This window comes from Ceratotherium simum, chromosome 23 (genome assembly GCF_057802395.1).
Source record: "Ceratotherium simum simum isolate JZ-2026a chromosome 23, ASM5780239v1, whole genome shotgun sequence".
Lineage (NCBI taxonomy): Eukaryota > Metazoa > Chordata > Mammalia > Perissodactyla > Rhinocerotidae > Ceratotherium > Ceratotherium simum.
Genome location: NC_141922.1, coordinates 1524208 through 1540986, shown reverse-complemented (window position 1 = coordinate 1540986; position 16779 = coordinate 1524208). Strand labels below are relative to the sequence as shown.

At 65.3% G+C, this 16779-nt stretch overlaps 1 protein-coding gene across 7 annotated transcripts; it reads left to right on the top strand.

Annotated features, from left to right (window-relative positions):
• The first annotated feature begins 929 nt into the window (after positions 1–929).
• On the top strand, positions 930–13227 carry RHPN1 (rhophilin Rho GTPase binding protein 1). Of its 7 annotated transcripts, none has more exons than XM_014797253.2 (15): positions 930–1065; positions 5820–5935; positions 7093–7221; positions 7602–7677; positions 8394–8471; positions 8923–9047; positions 9135–9301; positions 9561–9754; positions 10213–10369; positions 10448–10561; positions 10987–11181; positions 11679–11755; positions 11986–12132; positions 12271–12432; positions 12846–13227. In XM_014797253.2, the coding sequence occupies exons 1-15, from the start codon at positions 985–987 to the stop codon at positions 13008–13010; spliced, it is 1983 nt and encodes a 660-aa protein (XP_014652739.1). In that variant the 5' UTR covers positions 930–984; the 3' UTR covers positions 13011–13227. The 7 variants fall into 7 exon arrangements, with proteins under 7 accessions (XP_014652739.1, XP_087303472.1, XP_087303473.1 ...); XM_087447349.1 differs by lacking the exon at positions 930–1065 and adding an exon at positions 3273–4843 and having other exon boundaries at positions 5726–5935; XM_087447346.1 differs by lacking the exon at positions 8394–8471.
• The last annotated feature ends 3552 nt before the right edge of the window (positions 13228–16779 follow it).

Genomic DNA, 16779 nt, shown 5'->3' with positions numbered 1-16779 from the left:
GCAAAGAGTCCAATTCTTGAAACAGGCCAGTTCTGTAGGCAGTCTGGTCCTGGGGGCAAGTCGGTTCCAGAAGTAGGCTGTGGAAGTAAGATTATTCTGGAAGCAGGTTGTGGAGGCAGGTTCGGAGGGCAGGTTCTGGAAGTGTTCTGGAGGTGCGGTCCTGGGGCAGGTTCTGGAGGCAGGTTCCAGGGACAGGTTCTGGAAAAAAGGTCTAGTGGCGGGTTCTGCAGGAAGGATCTGTAAGAGGGTTCTGGAGGTGGGTTCCAGGGGTGGGTTCTGGCAGGTTCTAGAGGCGAGTTCTGGAGGCATGGCAGACCGAAAGTGCAGACGGCACCCGGGCTGGGGCCAGGCCCGGGGCCTGGGTCTCGGAGCGGAGAGAAGAAAGCAGGCATTGTTTAAGGGCTTGCCCCAGCGCTCGCTCTAACAAAACCGTTAAAAACCCCATTGTGAACATTTTTGGACAAGCCCCCGGAGGGCGCCTGTTGCCAGCGGGACGGGATAAAACGGGCGGCAAACTTGAGGAGTCTGCACGAGGAGCCGTGCAGGGAGGCGCGCCGAGGGGTTCTGGGCTAGCACTGTTTGGGAGTTTTAGGTTTCGCATTGTTTTTTCTTTTTCCCTAACTTTGAGGCACAGTCAGTGGCCGCCGCAGCGCATGCGCAGTCCGCGCCCGCGCCGGCCGCTCGGCGTCCAGCCCGGCGGTTGCCAGGGTGACCGCATTCCCCCGGGACACCGCGGGCGCGCGGGCGGGGACTGCCCGCCTCCCTCGAGCTCTGGTTGGCCGAGGCTGCTGTCCGTCGGAGTCGCCGCCGCCGCCGACTGGGCAGCGGCAAGTTTCGCACGCTCGGCGCCCGGCGCCACGCCCCTCAAGCCGGCCCGCGCCCGCCACCCCCGGAGAGAGGACAGTGCGCGACCGCCGGGGCCCCCGAGAGGGACTTGCGCTGGCGTCGGCACCCAGGCGGGCGCGGCCCGAGCGGCGAGCGGCGATGATCCCCGAGGAGAGGCCCGACGGTCCGGGCGCCGGCGAGGAGAGCGGCCGGCTGCAGGCGGCCGGCAGCGTCCGCAAGGTGGGCGCGCCCGCCGTGGCGGGGGGCGCTGGGAGGAGGGGCCCAGACTCCGGCCCGCTCCTGGGCGCGGGGCTGCGGAGCCGGCGCCGGCTTCTCCCGTCCGAGCGCGGCAAGCCTCCCACATCTCGCTCGCCCCTAGGGACAAGCTGGGCTTGCCGCTGGGGAAACTGAGGCCGAGCCCGCGCTGCCCGCCTGCGCCAGGCTCCTCTCTTGCCCACTTAGGGCCCCTCCTGTGCCATCCTGGAATAGGTGGGAACGCGAGTCCAGCTCGTGATTTTCTCCGACGCTCCGGGGCCCTCTCTTCTGGCAGGCGTTGGGCTCTGGTCTGTGACAGCCCGCGGCCCTCGTGTTGGTTCCCGACGCCCGTCATTCCTCCTTTCCTAGCTTTTCACTCCCTCTCCCCAGGGCTGTTCAGCTTTGCCCTGGGCACCCACCTCTGTATTGGGTGAGACTTGTTGCGGCAGGAGGTTGAAGCCTCCCGGTACGGGAAATGGCTGGAGGACTTCACGGCTGGGCAGCTTGTCCTTTCCTCACTTCCCGAAACCTCCTCCCCTTCTGAAGTCCCTAACCCCGGGCGCTGACTGTGGACGGTGGACCGTTTTCAGGACACGGGGAAGCTGTGGAAGGGGTTGGAGACCTGCTGAGTCTGTGTGTGGGAAGGAGGGGGCACTCTGGTTGCCTCGATGTGCAACCCGGAGCCCATGTGTCCCCTGCAGGTCCCCACAAGGCTGATCCGGTGTTCATGCCAAGCTTTAGGCATCCATGTGCCCAAGGGCTTTCAGTCCGGTGCTGCCAAGCAGAGGTGGCACCTCTGCCTACAGTGGTGCTTTCCCCTCCTTCTCTCGCCTGTGTCAGACTGCACATTGTCCCCCCACTGGCTGGTTCTGTTTAGCTTTTGTGTGCCTGGGGCCCAGGTCTTCCAGGGTGCCAGAGGGAGGCATCCAGGAGGCCAGGACATAGGCTGCAGGTTATTGGCCAAGTGATGCTGACCAGACCCCTGGAGGGGCAGGCTCCTTCCTGCCCACCCCCCAGAGATGTCGGGTGCTGCAGCAACTGTGTGTGTGTGGGCGGGGCTGTGGCCAGCAGCCCCATAGAGTGGGCACTGGAGAGAGAGGAGGCCTGTCACCTGCCCTCTGTGAACTCACTTCCTTGCAGGGCGGCCAGGCCTGCAGGTGGCCTTTGGAGAGAGCATGTGTTGTTTTGGGCAGACTATTTGGAAAGTTGCTCACAGGAGGTTTTCCAGAAGGTTCAGTGGACTGCACTTTCGGGCTCTCTGTCTTTGCCATTTGTCGACTGCCACTCTGGGAAGGGGGCAGAAACTGTTTCCAGCCGTCTCTCTGGAGTGACCCAGCAGTCAGAGCATCCTGACCTGAGTCCCTACAAAGAGACATTGGGCTATGCAGCTGGTGGGCAGGGCGTGGACCCTAGCCCTGCTCAGCCCTGAGCGACACTCTGTACCCACTAGCATGCTTTTCTGTTCTGTTGCCCAGGCAGTTCCTGCCACCTGGAAAGTATAACCTGACCCCTGCTGCCGGCTAGTGTGAGGCTGGCTCCTAAGCCAGCTATAGTGCTCAGAGTCAGGGCAGGCCGTTTAGCTGTTCATATATATGAAAGCTACACCTGGGTCTGAGGCCCCCGTGGACCAGTGTGGGTGATGTGTCTCTACCCTGAGAGTAATGAGACCTGGCGTCCAGTGGGCTCTCACCTGGCTCTGGTCTTCAGTGGGCATTCACCTGGCCCTGGTGTCCAGTGAGCGCTCATCATCTCCAGCTGGGCCCCCACTGAAGAGCAGCCTGGGCCAGTTAGAAAGGGCTTTGGGAGTGGGGCCTGCTTGGGGGCGGTCAGGAACCACCAATGCCCGGGTGAACATCGGAGGGGGCGGGGCTAGGGGGCTACCTGGCAGGCCTGTGTGGGCAGATCTGTGGTCCATCTAGCTGTAGCCACCATGTCCTGGGAGAACCCCTTGACAGGCACGCCCACTGGACTCTGTCCCTGCAGCAGTGTGTGGGGGATGGGTGCTGGGCCTCTGCCCTCCTGAGGTGTCTAGTTCTGTGTTCCAGTAAGATCATGGGGGAGGGGAGTGAAGGGGTCCCTGAGGCTGGTGGGGGTATCAGCAGGCGGGGTGTCCTGGGCAAGGGCTCTGAGAGGAGGAAGCTGGTCTGCCAGGCGTGGGGGCCTCTTCCTGGGAACCGACCGAGGCAGAGGGAGTCTAGGGGAGGGCATGGGGCCCGGCCTTTCCGATCATCTTGTTGTTTGTTCCAGGCCCGTGCTGGCCTAACCATCTCCCCACTTTGCCAGTTCTGGCCGCCATCCATGCCATTTCCTCCTGGGCTCCTGGGGGTCATGGGCCTGGTGCTTCCGGGCAGCAGGAGCCACTGTGCTTGTCAGGGCCGCAGCAGTGAGGGTGTGCGGGGGTCACTTCCCGTTTCTCCGTCCGCTCCCGCCCAGGCTAGGTTCTGGGGTTGGGGGAGGAGGCTGTTCCACAAGTGGGAGAGTTGGTTACCCGGCATCCACGCCCTCCCTGCAGGCACATCCCTTCACCACGGGGCCCAGGGTCACCCAATGTGGAAAACAGGCGTGGGCGCGGCTTTTGGGTCTGCCCAGCACTGAAGGTTGGGCTCTGGTCACTTGCTCCCACACCTCCCTACCCAGGTCACGCCAGCCGGCTAGCCTTCTGAAGCGGGCGTTAGGGTCAGAGGCCCATGAGCGGTACTGCAGAGCTGACAGCAGATCCCAGCTCAGAGGATATGGTTCTCCTCACTTCCAGCACATCTCTCCAGGGGCACTCGATATCAGAGACCAAATGACCTGTGTTGCTGAGGACAGGCCTGCTGAGCTGGCAGCCCCTGCCCAGCACATGGACCCACCCTCCCCAGGCAGACAGCCGTGGCTGCACACCCAGAACCCTTAGCACCTGCTGGACCTCTGCAGTCAGACCTTTGGAAGGAGAAGGACGTAGCTTAGGTCGTGGCCTGCCCTGCCCTCCCTGGATTTTCAGGCCTCCTGGAAGGGAGACTGCGCACGTCCTTGGCTCATTCCCTCCTGCACTGAGCGGGTTTGAGGGGCACTTCGAAGAAGAGGCCAGGCCAGCGGGAAGACAGACACTCGGCCAGCAGAGCGGAGTGGGGAGAGCGTGTTTTGTCTTCTTCCCTCCTTGTGCCACCCTGAGACCAGTCCCCCTGCCATCTACAGATGAGAGCCTGCCCAGAGTGCCACAGCGGGGAGGCCTCTGTGTCCACTGCTCTTTTTTCTCTTGTTCAGTGGGGACAAGTCCGCTCTCCCCAGTTACCTAAGGACCACTTGGCAGCCTCCTGTCCTTCAAATCCCGAAAAAATGCCGCCTCCTGCGGGAAGTCTTCTCTGGTTGACCTCTCTTGAGAACGCTGGAGTCTGGTGGAGATGTTGGGCACTAATCCGCAGTGGCCATGCACCAGGAGCCTTCTGCATGTGAGGGTGTGAAGCTTTCTTTAGGGTGCCACTGCAAGGGGCTGGAACAAGCTAGAGCCCCCAGAAAGTCTGAAACTGCCCCATGCATGATGGGGGGACACACCAAGGAAGAGCAGCCGTGCTCCCTTGAATACGTGGATGATAGTAGGTGCTGCAGGGAGGCTGAGGCCAGTTCTGCATGAACAAACCCTCCTCCTGTGCGGGCCGTTGGGCAGGGTCCTGTGAGCTGCGGCGTCCTCATCCCCATTCAGTTTCGGGGGCCAGGTGACCACCTGTGGGGACATTGCCCGGGGAAGGTGCATTCTGAGAAGTCCTTCCCGACTCCTGGGCTGGTGAGTGACCCTGACAGGAGGTCCCTAAATGGCTAGGAGGAGGCCTGGTGGCCACAGCTGTACCACCAGGGTCCCACTGGGGCCCTGAAAGCCACTCTCGCTCCCTCTCCCCTCACCAGCCGCTGTGGAAGCCCCTGACCCTCCCTGGCTGGAGCCCTCCAGTTGCCCTGTCCACAGCATCACTGCAGGCAGGAGCCCGCGCATCGGCGCAGGGCTCTCCTGCCTGGGGCCCCGAGACATGGGCAGGCTGGCAGGATTGCCCCGGATAGTGAGGTAGCATAGCTGAGGCAGGCAGTGGGCAGGCAGGAGGCCTGGCCTGCTGCCTGTGAGCCAAGCGGCCCTGGGCCTGTGATTTGGGCAGTTGCCCAAAGGGACCCCACAAGTAAGCAGCCAGCTGGGACGGAGCCCAGCCCCGGATCAGCATGGGCTGAGCACCGCAGAGAGCGGGGTGGGGTGGGCACCCCGCATGCAGGCCCCTTTCTGTTAGTGCCTTGGCAGGAGCTGGGCTATCGCCCACCCATGCCTAGCCACATGCTAGAATAATCGTGTGGGTGGGATGGTTATGGGGTTATGGCACAAAATTCCAAAGTGTAGTGGGGTGTGTGGTGAGCAGTTGGCTGCCTCCTGCCCGGGGCTCCCAGAGGTGATTGCATGTTTGGGCTGGGCTAGGGAGACTCAGAGCCCCATCATGCTGGTGCTCAGCTGCTTCCTGGGGCCCCAGTCCCAGCCATGTCCCGCACCCACCATGTCCTTCCTGGCCTGCCCGCCACCCACTCCCCTCCTTTCTGGTATCACCTGCTGTGCCCGGGCTCTGTGTTCGTCCGCCCCAGCCAGGAGGGCTGGCTCAGGCTCCACTCTTGGTGACCACCCCTTTCCCTGCAGGCAGGAGTCCCCTGGCCCAGCCTGTGGGCACTGCGCTCTTGTGAGCTGCTGACAGAGGCACAGCCTGGCCCCATGACCCGTGGCCTTTCTGCAGGGCTGTGACCCCCTGGCACAGACACAGCGAGGCCGCCCACAGAGCCACAGGGCCCGGATCCACCAGCAGATCAACAAGGAGCTGCGGATGCGGACGGGTGCCGAGAACCTCTACAGGTAATCACAGCCCCCTGGGATGCCTACTGATGTCCCCAGAGGCCCACTGTGAGCCAGGCCCACACTGGGTGATGGGGGCAAGGCAGTGGCCCGGGCGGGTGTCTGCTCTCGTGGTTCAGTCTCTCTCCCAGGGGAGAGGGATGAGTGAGCAGCTGACCATGGCTGGTGCAGGCTCCCAGGACCCGGGGCTGGGCCTTCCACGGGGGTCTGGGGCAGCCATGCCACTCAGCCGAGACCCTCACAGCCGAGCCAGGCCCCCACCGTGGTGGACCTCACTGGCAGGGGTCACCTCAGGGCCATCCAAGTTCTGGGCTGGGCTGGGGGGCCAGAGTGGGTGTTCCCGCCAGCGTGCAGTGGGGGAGCCTCTGATATGCATGTGGTGACCAGCGGGGGCTTCTCAGAAGAGGCACTACTTAGGCTGCACTGTGGCAGGTGACAGCCCTCCCGAGGTTGGGGGACCCAGGAAGGGGTCCTGCAGACTGAGGAGGCCCCTCTCCCCTAGAGCATGTGAGCTGCACGTGTGCTCGGACCCTCACACACAGACAGCCCACTCTGTGGGCGATGGCCCGAGGCCCAGGGACCTGGCCTGACCTGCCTGAGCTTCAACCACTGAGCGCAGAGCCAGCCCACAGGCTCCAGGATGGGGTTCTGCTGGGCCCTGGGGGCCCCTCCTTTTCCTTAGCAGCCCCGCCCCCCTGTCTACCCCATCCCTGCCCTGGCCTGGCCTTCCTGGGGACCTTGTGGCCCTTCTGTTGTGCACCTAGTTGCAGGCAGAGTGAAGGTCTGACCCCTGCTCCTCCAGGGACATTGGTTCCAGTCACTGTGGAGGGTGTGCGTGCGCGTGCATCCTGGGGGAGGGAGAGGGTGGAGAGCGCCTGTGCCCTGGAAGTCGGGGTCTGAGGAGACGGGCCCTGGGCTGAGCCACAGTGTACACACAGACAGGAAGCTACATGTACTGCAGGCAACTCAGAGGAGAAGGGGGAGGTCATCGAGTGGGCTGTGGACCCCGCTGCTGCCCCCCATGGGGGCTGACCCGTCAGCTTGTCACTCTGGGAGTGGACTCTGGAGCTCAGGCTGGGGTGCCAGGCTGCGGGGAGGCCCAGGGCGCATGGTCTGCCTGCAGGGCTAGGGCTTCACCTCAGCCCGGCCTCCCCCAGAGCTACCAGCAACGCCCGGGTCAGGGAGACAGTGGCCCTGGAGCTGAGCTATGTCAACTGCAACCTGCAGCTGCTGAAGGAGGAGCTGGAAGACCTCAGCAGCAGCGTGGACGCGGCCCAGCCCGAGAGGTGTGTGTGCGTGTGCAAGGACGCAGACTGGCCCAAGAGGTGTATGTGTGTGTGCAAGGACGCAGACTGGCCCAAGAGGTGTGTGTGCGTGTGCAAGGATGCACACTGGCCCGAGAGGTGTGTGTGCGTGTGCAAGGACGCAGACCAGCCCGAGAGGTGTGTGTGCGTGTGCAAGGTTGTGAGCTGACCCAAGAGGTGCGTGAGTGCGTGTGGGCCATCCAGGGCAGCACCTGTGTGATGTGTGTGGGTGTGTGAGGACGTGTGTCGGAGTCGAGGGGAGGTGTCTTGCGTGTAGCAGGTGCAGGAAGGGGTGGACTCCATGGCAGTCGGGAACAGCAGGGTGCAACCTTAGAGTCGGCACTCAAATCTTCTGGTTCTAGTGAAGGTGTTACTGTCCCCATGATCCCCCTGGGGCTGAAGGAGACCAAGGAGCTGGACTGGTCCACACCCCTGAAGGTGAGTGCTGCCCTGGGACCCCTGGGTCTGAGGGGACACGGCCCTGCCCTGGGGTCTGAGGGGACACAGCCCTGCCCTGGGGTCTGGGGGACAGGGCGAGAGGATCTTGGAGGCTTCCTGGCCCAGCTGTCTCATTGAACAGATGAGGAAACAGGCCCAGAGGAAGGAAGGGTCTGCCCTGGATCCGCCCAGCCTCCACAGGCTGTAGGGGATTCTGATTGGGTGGGCTTTGGAGAAGAGCCTAACCTGGGACAGGTGTGGCAGAGCTGGTCATCCTGCCGGAAGCCCCAAGATGGCTATAGGGTCTCCGATTCTTGTTCTGAGGGTCCACTGGCTGGGTACCGCCCTCTCCAGTCACAGCCTGTGCTGTGAAAACATGCTGGTGCCTGGGGCTCTCGTGGTGGCTCATGAGCCATGTGGCCGGGGGGGGGCCCTGTCTCAGCCTTGTAGGCTGGGTGTAAAGGGGCCTCTACTCTGCCTCAGTGTCCTCGCCTGCCAGGTGGCAGGTGGGTTAATAAGGGAATGGAGTAGAAATAGGACCGTGTCTCCAGGCCCCACATCTGCAGTGTGGGGGGGTCCCCGGGGCCAGAGGGGTGGGACCCACGTCAGCGCACACACCAGCCCTCCGGGGGCCCAGGGCCTTCCCTTCACTGTGGTCTTGCCCAGTTGGCGGGGAGACTCCAGGGAAGGCCAGCGCCTGCCCTCCCCCCAATCAGGAGCTGATCTCAGGGCACTTTGGAGAGGATGGCACCTCCTACGAGGCCGAAATCAGGGAGCTGGAGGACCTGCGGCAGGTGCGTGGGCTCCTCCCCTCCCTGCCTGGGACATGGGCCACACCCAGGTCACAGATGAGGAAACCAGGCTCAATCAGGAACAGACGGAAAAACAGAGCTCAGTGTAGGCGTTCACACCGCAGGAGTCCCCATGGGGCAGCTCTGCGGACGGTGAAGGGGCAGGCACACCCAGGGTGTGCACACTCAGAGTCCGCAGGTGGCTCTGCGCACGCCGGGAAAGTTCCATCCCCACTGAACGCTGCTGGTCCTTTGGGAGTGGCTGATCCGTGCCTGTCCCCTCCCCAGGGCTGTCCCTCCTTTGTGCCCGTCACTGTCTCCTGGGGCGGCATGTGGACCCATTCACCCCATCCCCGTCCCCCATCCTCCCACGGGGCTGTGATGTCCGAGGGGGTTCCCAGGGCGGTGTGGGGTGGGCCAGGGTGGTGGGGCCCAGCCGGCTTCTGCCCTGCAGGCTATGCGGACCCCCAGCCGGAGCAAGGCAGGCCTGGAGCTGCTCATGGCCTACTACAACCAGCTCTGCCTCCTGGATGCACGCTTCGCGGCCCCTGCCGGGAGCCTCGGGCTGCTCTTCCACTGGTAGGGCTGCGGTGGGTGGCTGCCCTGGGGCCTCCCCTGGTGGCTCCCCGACATGTGAGCTGCACCCATCCCCACCAAACCCTGCAGGTACGACTCGCTGACAGGACTCCCAGCCCAGCAGCGGGCCCTGGCCTTCGAGAAGGGCAGCGTGCTCTTCAACATCGGTGCCCTCCACACCCAGATAGGGGCTCGCCAGGACCGCTCCTGCCCCGAGGGCGCCAGGCGCGCGGCGGAGGCCTTTCAGAGGGCTGCTGGTGAGAGGGGCCCAGACCCCAGCCTCACAGCCGTGGGCAGGGTGTACAAGCCTGCATGTTCTTTGCTCTGGGGCACCTATGTGGCAGAGCCCTTTCTCTGGGGCCAGAGCTGGGGGTGGGTGGACAGCCACCCAGCGTGAGGGGCTGAGCACGCACAGGCCCTCTCTGGGGGAGCAGGGGTTGCTGCCTGAGCCAGGCTGAGGTTCGTGGGGGCGGGGGCGGCAGCCGGCCTCGCCCGCTGTGAGCACCCCATCCACAGGGGCCTTCAGCCTTCTGAGGGAGAACTTCTCGCGGGCACCGAGCCTGGACATGAGCCCCGCCTCGCTCTCCATGCTGGAGCAGCTCATGGCCGCCCAGGCCCAGGAATGCGTCTTTGAGGGCCTCTCGCTGCCGGCCCCCATGGCCCCCCACGACTGCCTAGCCCAGCTGCGCCTGGCTCAGGAGGCTGCCCAGGTGAGGGTGGGAGCCCCTGTCCCAGGAGAGACCTAGACAATGGCTCGGCTGCCTAGTCCTGGCCTGGCCACGCTGCAGTGGTGCTGTGGGCAGGAGGGCCTGGTCGGGGGTACAGCTGGGCCGAGGGGGCAGAGCCAGGGACAGAGTAGGCCGGGATCCAGGCAGGGAGGGGTGGGGTGCAATGGTCGTGTCTTCTTCTGTCCGTTCCTAAAGCCAGCTGTTGTCCTGGTCCCTGTGGGGCTGGTCAGGACCCCAGGGTCCTGAGTCCGTGTGGCTGGGGCAGCACCAATCAGAGCCAGAACTGGTCGGCTTGGCAAGGGGCCCCTGGGACATTGATCGGGCAGGTGGAGGCCTGGCCCCAGGTGGGGAGAGGGGGCTGAGGCTGCTGGGCGAGGCCAGGCTAGGCTTGTCCTGGAGTCCTGTGGGAGGGCCCACCGGCTTGCCGTGTGCACCGGCAGGTGGCGGCCGAGTACGGGCTGGCGCACAGGACAATGACCCAGCCACCCGTCCGAGACTACGTGCCCTTCCCCTGGACCACCCTGGTGCATGTCAAGGCCGAGCACTTCCGTGCCCTGGCCCACTACCACGCGGCCATGGCCCTCTGTGACGGCCCCCGTGAGTGCCCCGCCCCATGTGTCCGTGTGCCAGCCCAGGCCTGGCGCGGCGGGGCTCACGGCCCTCTCTGACCCCCAGCGGCAGCCGAGGTGGAGTTCCCGGCGCTCGAGCAGGTCTTCCTCGGGCTCCCAGCCTCGTCTGAGCCCCGGGGCCCCGCGCTGCCACAGGAGCAGGAGGAGCGCAGGAAGCTGGGTGAGGCCGAGGGAGGAGGGCGCTGGGGCCGCTGCAGGGTCTGAATGACCCACCCCACCCAGTCGTTCACGAGTCGCCTCCTCTGGGCACATCTGGTGTCCTGGCACTGGTGGGTGAGGTTGCCAACTCGCCTCCTGGATGCCCGCCTACCCCAGTGGGTAATGCCAAGAGGAGGGGCCGGAGCTGCTCGGGCGGCCTTCTGGGCAGGTGGGGGCGCACGTAGGGGGCAGCTGCTCCCTGGCCACCATTTGCACCTGGCAGTGCCTGGACCAGCCGGTGGGCCCTCAGGATGAACCCAGAAGCCCTCACCTGCCCTCCTCTTGTTGCGTCTAGGGGTGGGGGGAGCTTCGGCTCTGCCTGGAAGGGCTGGGGGAGCTGGGGGCCCTGGGGCCCCACACACCGTGTGATGGCCATGTCCTGCACAGGCAAGGCCCACCTGAAGCGTGCCATTCTGGGGCAGGAGGAGGCTCTGCGGCTGCACGCGGTGTGCCGCGCCCTGCGCAGGGTGGACCTACTGCAGGCCGTGCTGGTCCAGGCGCTGCAGCACTCGCTGGCCAAGTACTCGGAGCTCGACCGAGAGGACGACTTTTTCGAGGCCACGGAGGCCCCTGATATCCAGCGTGAGCAGCCAGGCCCCACGGGATGGGTGTGTCCTGGCCAGAGGGTGGGCAGTGGGCTGCGACCCTGCAGCTGCTGTTAGAGATGCAGCCAACTTCCTGTCCCCTGGAGCTGTGGGCAGAGCAGGAGAGCAGGGGGCTCGGGGAGCCCACACTGGCACACTCCTCTGCTCCTCTGCCCCTCCCCATCTCCGCACCTGATTCCTGTCCCTGCGGCCTGAAGGCAGACGCCCACAGGCCAGGCGCCCAGCATCTCTTGCACTACCTGGCCAGGCACAGCTGGGGAGCGGAGACACCCAGGAGCCACCTGGAGCTCCTCCTGCCAGTGGGGGGCAGCCACGCCCCAGAGGTCCTCAGAGGGGCCTGTGTACACAAGGCAGGCCACACCTCCAGTCATCCACTCTGCTCAGGCCAAGTGGCATCCTGGCTGCTTCCTGGGGGTTTGGGGTCCCATGAGCCTCGGGCTTAGCCCTGCCCTCCCTTTACCTTTGCCCTTCCAGCCAAGACACAGCAGAGGCTGGAGGTCAGGGCACCCAGCTTCTCCCAGGTGAAGGTGGCTGACATCTTCCACCGGCTGGTGAGCACCCCCTCTCAGAGCACCCCCTCTCAGGCCACACTGAGGCCCTGTGTTTTCACTGGCCTGGGCGAGGCCCCTGGACAGGCCCACGATGGTGGCCCAGTCCTGTGTCCCTCCACGGCACCTCATTGGTTTTTGTCCCAGGAAGTAGAGAATCTGCCCCAGGGGTTGCTACAGGCCAGGGGTCCTCCAAGTGTGGTGGCCCAGCCAGACCTTTGATCCCCCCCCAGGGGCCCCTGTCCGTGTTCTCTGCCAAGAACCGCTGGCGGCTAGTGGGGCCCGTCCACGTTACCCGGGGAGAGAGTGGCTTTGGTTTCACGCTGCGGGGAGACTCGCCAGTCCTCATCGCTGCTGTCATTCCTGGGGGCCGAGCTGCGGTAAGGGCCCCCGTCCCGCCCCAGAGCCAAGTCCCTTGGCTTCTAGGAGGTGGCTGGGGTGAAGGGGGAAGATGGGACTGTGACCACAGGTGGTGGGGTGCCCTCGCCGGACTCCTGAACGTCCCCACGTCCCTGCAGGCGGCTGGCCTGCAGGAGGGAGACTACATTGTGTCCGTGGAGGGGCAGCCGTGCAAGTGGTGGAAGCACGCCGAGGTGGTGGCCCGGCTGAAGGGCGCGGGCGCCGAGGGGGTGAGCCTACAGGTGGTGACACTGCTGCCCAGCGCCGAGCCACCCGGCCCGGTAAGCTCCAGGGCCTTGGGGGATGGCCCCACCTCTCTTGTCCCACCGGGCCCTGGGCCTTCCTCCAGGCCCCAAAAGTCCCCAGGTGCTGAGAGGGCATTAGAGAGAGGAGGCTGGCACGTGGCGGCCCTCACTGGGGCGGCCTTCCGGGCGCCTGTGCTGCGGCCTCCATGCGGCAGTAACTCCCTGAAGCCCCAGCCCACCCATCAGTGGCCTGAGAGCCCACACTCCTGGGGCTCGGGGCAGAGGCGCTGCTGCAGGAGCTCGGCCAACCCGTGGGGCCCCCGCTGCATGGCCACCCTTGCAGGACCGCCCCATGTGCCATGCCTCCTTCCCTGTCACACTCACCAGGCTGGCCACAGGCAGGCCAGGCCAGGGGGGCTGACCACCACGTGTCTCTGTCCCAACTGCAGGGGGACCGCCGGCCGGCCCTCGGGGGACTTCTGAGGAGCCAGAAGGAGTGTAGCTGGGACATGCCAGTGCCCGCACGAGCCAGCCCCAGGCCCCTCCTTGGCTGGAGCCGCAAGGCCAGGAGGGGCAAGACTGGGGGGAGGCTGTCCCCAGCCCCACACCCCTGAGCCGCACGCTGCCCTCACCCTCTGGGTGCCCAGGGTGGCAGAGAGGGGCAGGCTGCCCACACATCTGGGGCCCGGCACAGGATCCATCTGGCTGGGAGTGGCCCCCTCGTGCCCTCCCCCACCCAGGGACCTTCAGGCCAGTTTGCTGCCCCACCCAGTGCCCGGAGCTGCCCATTAAAGACAGTATCAGAAGAGGTGTGTCTCAGCCTGGTGCTGTGGGCCGGCACTGCACCCACACATGGGAAGTGTAGCCCTGGACACTGAGTCCCAGTGCCAGGAGGCTGCTTCTGGGCTGCCCTGTCGTCACATGCCCCAAGTGCCCACCCGAGGAGGGCAGCTTCCCAGGTAGGGGATGGGGCCTGTCCAGCTGCTTCTCTCGGAGCCTGAAGGAGCCGCCCCGGATTGCTGGGGCACTGTGGGTGACATGTCGGCAGTGGGTCCCTGCAGTCGGATCCTCCCTCTCATGTGGCGGGCTCCCAAGGCCCCTCAGCTAGGCTGTCTCCCTCCCCCTGCCTCCCAACATGCCATATCCTGTCCACAGCCTCTCTCAGGGCTGGGTCTGCTCCAAGCCAAGCTTCTGCCTGGCCCACAGTCATTCGTGCCGGGCACCACACCCCTGGCCCGCCAGCACCCCACAGGCTGGACGAGGCTCAGCTTCCTCCCAGGCTCCAGGCCTCCTTCCTGCCCTGCCCCTGCCTCCACACAGCAGCCAGGGGACCCACAGCGCTGCCTTCTCTCTGGGCAGGGTGCCAGCCAAGGCCACCCCCTGCAACACTGTTTACTATGCACAGAACAGGGACCCCTCCCTGCTTCTGCTCTTGCTGTCCCCTCGTCCTGACATGTCCCTCTCCCCCACCCCAAGCTTTCTGTCCAGGAAACACCTAGCTCTCATCCCAGCCCTGAACCTGCTGTCCAGTCTTTGTCTGCGCTACACCCCACACCAGCATCCCGCGAGGCCCCGCCCTCACCTTGGCCCTGCCCTCCATCCTACCTGGCCCCGCCCCACAGTCCTACCTGGGCCCCGAGGCTGCTGCTGCTGCTAGTGGGTAGGTGTCTGTGGGGCTATCTCACCCCTCTGCACCCTGGGCCAGCACAGAGGGGCACCTCCAGCCTGCCCTGACCCTCTGGGGCTCCGCCCCTGCGGCACCCGGCCAGGCTCATATGGTGAGCCCTCAGTGTCCCTGGGCTGCATAGATGGGAGAACGGTCCCCAGAGGCCATCAGTGCACAGGCTTCCCTTGGACCCAAGGAGGCATGAGGTCAGGACCTGGACCCAAAGGGAAGGGTGAGAAGGGCTGTGTGGGAGCAGTGGGGGGTGGCAGGCCAGGGAGCAGCCACGTGGAGGGAGCAGCCACGTGGAGGGGGCGCTGGCCCACAGATCTGGCAGCTGGGATTGGGGCCCAGGATAGCTGGGGTCCCCGTGGCCGCTAGGGGGCGGCTGCTGCCCACTCAAGTGGCCACAGGAGGTGGGATCTTCAGGTAGGCGTGGGTTTGGTGGGGGGTGGGCAGCAGACTCAGGAGAGCAAGGAAGCCCCCCTGCAGGCTGAGACCCGCCCTCTCTCTTCAAGTGTCATCACTGTCCTCTCTGTGGGCTCTCCAGGCCAGGCCGGAGCAGCCCTGTGGGACCTGAGCCTTGCCGTTCATCACCTCCCTCCTGCTTTAGTGTTATTGGGGGGGTGGTGAGTGGGGGCGAGTGTGTGTGAGTGGGGGTGCTAGTGGGGGGTGTGAGTGGGTGTGTCAGGGAGAGAGCACGAGAGAGGGGAGCCTTCCCAAGTGGACAGGCAGAGCTCCTCGGCCTGCCTGAGCCTGGGGGAGGGTGTCCAGGTGCGTCCCTTTCTGACCCACATGCCCCTCTTGGGAGGAGGCCCTCTCAGCAGAGCCAGCCAAGGTCACTTCAGTACTTGTTAACTTGATTAATAAAACTGTGTGTCAAGGAGGACATTACCCACTAATCGGGGACGACAGGGCTGGCAGGTCTTGTCCGGGAGGACGTAGCCACTCCCCCGCCTCCTGGGCCCTTCTGGACCCAAGAGGGGCACTGGGGGTTAGGGGACGTTAGCTGTTGCCTGCCTCTTGCACCAAGCTGGCTGGGTGGGGCCCTTCCCAAGGACCCCCTACTGCAGACAGTCTGTGGTGCGTGCCCTCCTGGGGCTCTCCCAGGCCCCCCCCCACACACACGGCTGCTCTCCCAGGCCCCCATGCCCAGCATACACGGCCTCTGTTCCAGGTCCACCCCCCCACGCGCACACACGGCCTCTGTCCCAGGCCCCCCCACACACACACACGGTCTCTGTCCCAGGCCTCCACACACACACACACACACACACACACACGGCCTCTGTCCCGGCCCCCTACTGGCCAGGCCCTTCTGCCCCCACCCCACCCAGGCCCACTCAGGCAGCCCGCATTCCTGCTCTAGGAAACCGTCCACCCTGCAGCCCCCTGTGCCGGAGGCTCCTCACAGCTGGAGTCAGGTGTGGCTGGGGCCAGGTTCCCTCTGCCTCATGGGTGGGTCTGTGAGTGGGATCGCAGGGAGCTCTGGAAAGGGTGGATGAGAAGGCCGGGCTTGGTGGGTGCTCAGGAGCTCGCCAGAGGTCCAGCTGCAAAGGGTGGCGCTCCCTGGGGTTCGGTGTTCCTGGGGTCAAGAGTTCTGAGCCGCAGGAGGCAGGGCTGGGCCCGCCACTCACCCCCTGGCCAGGCGGGGCTGGACATCAAGGGGAGCCCCACCTCTCCAGGCGCCATCTCCTGAACCCCTTTTCAGATGCGAGAGTAGGTGTTGAGTGAGGGACAGTGACCAACTTGAGTCCCACAGGGCCGCCCCGGGGGCTCTGCCTGCAGTTCCGGCCACTGAATTGGCAGCAGGCAGAGTCCCTGGCCGGCTCCAGGAGGCCTCGGGAGTGAGGTCAAGGGCATGGCTCTGGGCCTGGCAGAACTCACAGCTTCCCCCCAGTGGTCGGTCATGGCCCGAACCCCACCCCAGGGGCAATGCTGCTGGGGGCCCAGGACTTGGAGCCCATGGGTGAGCCCACCAGAAGCCTGCCCCGTGGGTAGCAGCTCAGGGTCGTGTCAGTGCCTGTCCAGCCCCGGGAGCAAAGCAGGAGGCCCCAGGGCAGGGCTGTGTGTGCTGGAGGAGGGCCTGTCCAGGCTGGGTGAGGGGGCCATGCCCACAAGAGCCCGCCTGGGCTGAGGCTTCTCCCAAGTGGCAGTGGCTGCACAGACCAGGGCTGGCTCGTGGGTGTCCACATACGTGTGGTGGTGTGTGTGTGAGGATGGGCATGTGCCCACCCTGCCCATCCACTCCGCTCTGACGTGTCTGGGGGACTCTGGTCTCTTCCCATCGGTGTGCCACCTCGCTAGTGCTCCAGCCTCACTTCTGCCTCCGCCTGTGCTCTCTGTCCCCCTCAGTTCCCGGCAGGCACCTCTCAGCCTTCCTCAGACATGGCCACACCTCGTGTTGTATCCCCCCAGTTTCTGGCCCAGCCATACCACCGTTTGTCGCTGTGTCACAGACAGGCCGTGGGCTGTGGGCAGGGATGGCACCAGCTCCTCCACAAGCTCCATGGACACCCAGGAAGATGGCAGCGACCTGGTGTGAGTGTCCCACACATGTGCCTCCCAGGAGGAAGGGTCGGCCCCCAGGCACTGCCAAGGCAAGCAGTGGGCACTGCGTCTCCATGGTGCCAGCACAGAGCAGGGCCCGCAGGGGGCGTGGAGAGCGCAGGGCTGGGCACGTGTGGACACGCGTGTGCTCCGACCGGTGCTCAGGGCCG